We start from the raw sequence: 2,279 nt of genomic DNA, 5'->3' as shown, positions 1-2,279 counted from the left end.
GCTCAGAATACTCTTAAAGACTCCACACTTTACACTCTTGTTCATATAATAAATACTTATTGACAATCTGGTAATACAGTTCAACTATGCAATGGTAATTGCACAATTCTTCCAGGTATAATTTCATGAGTGGTGTGTTCTGCTGTGAAGTGGTTTACACCTGTATTCTACATCTGTAAATTTCTAATGTCTGATTAAAACAACCTCTGCCAGTGGAGGATGAAAAAACAAAAGTAAAAAAATGTTGAACAATTGCATTGTTTAAGAAATTATGGCCAGTGGAATACTGTCCGCCAAGTGTTCCCTTGCCTCATATCTTGCAGAACATTCTTCTTGTGTAAAGACAAATACACTTTTTGACAACAATAAAAACTGGGGAGTAAATTTCTTATTTAATGCTATTCTTAACCAGATCACATGGTAAAAGTAAAACTATGCAAATGGTGAGCCAAGAAGAGCCACCAAATAAAAAATTGTAGAAAAAATTTCCTCTTCACAATTATGTTTGAGAATGTTAGAGAAATTTCTATCATAATCATGAAGTCAAGGGTTTCAAGAAATGGAGGCACAAGAAATAGAAAAAAAACCTGCCCTTAATTTTGTAATTAAAACCACAATGTCTTTTTGTCCTTGACTGCATACACACACACACACACACACAAAAAAAAAAAACATGGTTTTTCTTATTGAATTTTGATTCTATGCAGGGTTTTTCTCAAGGCAATTTTAACATCTTTATTCCTCAAACTGTAGATTAACGGATTCATCATGGGAACCACAATGGTATAAAAAACAGAAGAGATTTTTCCCTCATCCATTGACCCAGAAGAAGATGGCTTGAGATACATGAATGCACCTGACCCAAAGAATAAAGAAACAGCAATTAAGTGAGAACTGCAGGTGCTGAAGGCTTTGGACCTGCCCTCAGTGGAGCTAATGTGCAGAATGCTAGAGAGAATGAAGCCATAAGAGATGAAGATAGTGAAGCTGGGAACAATGATGTTGATGCCAACTACAATGAAAATCTCTACCTCATTGACATAGGTGCTGGTGCATGAGAGTTCAAGCAAAGGGATCAGATCACAGAAATAGTGGTTGATCATATTGGCATCACAGAAGGTTAGTCTGAGCACACAGCCAGTGTGGGCCATTGCACCTGAAAAGGCCATCAGATATGAACCAAGGATAAGGTGGAAGCAGACTTTAGGAGACATGGTTACATTGTACAAAAGTGGATTGCAGATGGCCACATAGCGATCATAGGCCATTGATGTTAGCACGTAACATTCAGAAATAATGAAGAAACAAAAAAAGTAGAGCTGTGTCATACATCCCATGTAAGAAATGACGTTCTTTTTTGACACAAAGTTCATCAGCATTTTGGGTGTAAACACAGAGGAATAACAGAGGTCTATGAAAGACAAATTAAAAAGGAAAAAGTACATGGGGGTGTGGAGGTGTGAGTTCAACCCAATTAGAGTTATCAAGCCCCAATTTCCCAACACAGTGACTATATATATGACGAGGAACAGGAAGAACAAGGGTAGTTGAAGATCAGGTAGATCCGTTAAGCCCGCCAATATGAATTCAGTCACAACAGAGCCATTTGTATGTGTCATTGTTCTCTAGGACAATCTGTGGGCACAAGAAGCAAAACTGTATTAGAACCCCACTTTTTCAACATTTTCTCACGTTTAAGTATAAGGTCAATGTGAATGCCTGAGGCTGCTCTAACAGGAATCGACAGGACTTTGTTTTACCACTTTCTTACTTCTGAGTGACTGACCTTCCCCTTACTGCAGTCTTAACAGTTAAAGTAAACTGAAACACTAACCTATCCTCCTTTGTGAAAGGAAAGCATGGCTATCATATACAAAATGACTATTGAAAGAGCCCAAGGACAGACTGGACCGATCTGCTGTACATATTAGCAAGCATGGGAACCAGGGCAAGGGCCTGGTGGGGGTTAGTGTAGGTTGCCCCAACTAAGCTGCAGCTCTCACTGGTTTTTGGGAGGGCTGAGTGTGTAGTAGGCAGTGTCAGGCTGGACTTTAACACCCATTGGTTCACATGGAAGATAGGGCTGGAAACAGAACTGACTCAGCAATTGCAACCCCAGCATATGCATAAGCTGATTGGGGTGATGGACTATGTTGGATCCTGTACTGGCATGCACACATAGAAAACAGGTCTGGGGTCACTTCAGATGAAGTTTCTTTGGGGATCCCTCCAACTGAACTGCTTGATCTCAGAACCCCAACCATGAGGAGAAGTGCAGG

At 39.9% G+C, this 2,279-nt stretch overlaps 1 protein-coding gene across 1 annotated transcript; it reads right to left on the bottom strand.

Annotated features, from left to right (window-relative positions):
- Positions 1-683: 683 nt before the first annotated feature.
- Positions 684-1,628, bottom strand: LOC121154224 (olfactory receptor 8B3-like). Its single transcript, XM_040977177.1, has one exon. The coding sequence runs from the start codon at positions 1,617-1,619 to the stop codon at positions 684-686; it is 936 nt and encodes a 311-aa protein (XP_040833111.1). The 5' UTR covers positions 1,620-1,628.
- Positions 1,629-2,279: the final 651 nt, after the last annotated feature.

The sequence above is a fragment of the Ochotona curzoniae genome, unplaced genomic scaffold, assembly GCF_017591425.1.
Source record: "Ochotona curzoniae isolate NIBS_2020 unplaced genomic scaffold, NIBS_Ocur_1.0 contig_2723, whole genome shotgun sequence".
In the NCBI taxonomy this organism is placed as follows: domain Eukaryota; kingdom Metazoa; phylum Chordata; class Mammalia; order Lagomorpha; family Ochotonidae; genus Ochotona; species Ochotona curzoniae.
This window is presented reverse-complemented; position numbering and strand designations above follow the sequence as displayed.

Coding starts and splice junctions, on each gene's coding strand:
- LOC121154224 (XM_040977177.1), bottom strand. CDS start 1,619: ATGACACATACAAATGGCTCTGTTGTGACTGAATTCATATTGGCGGGC.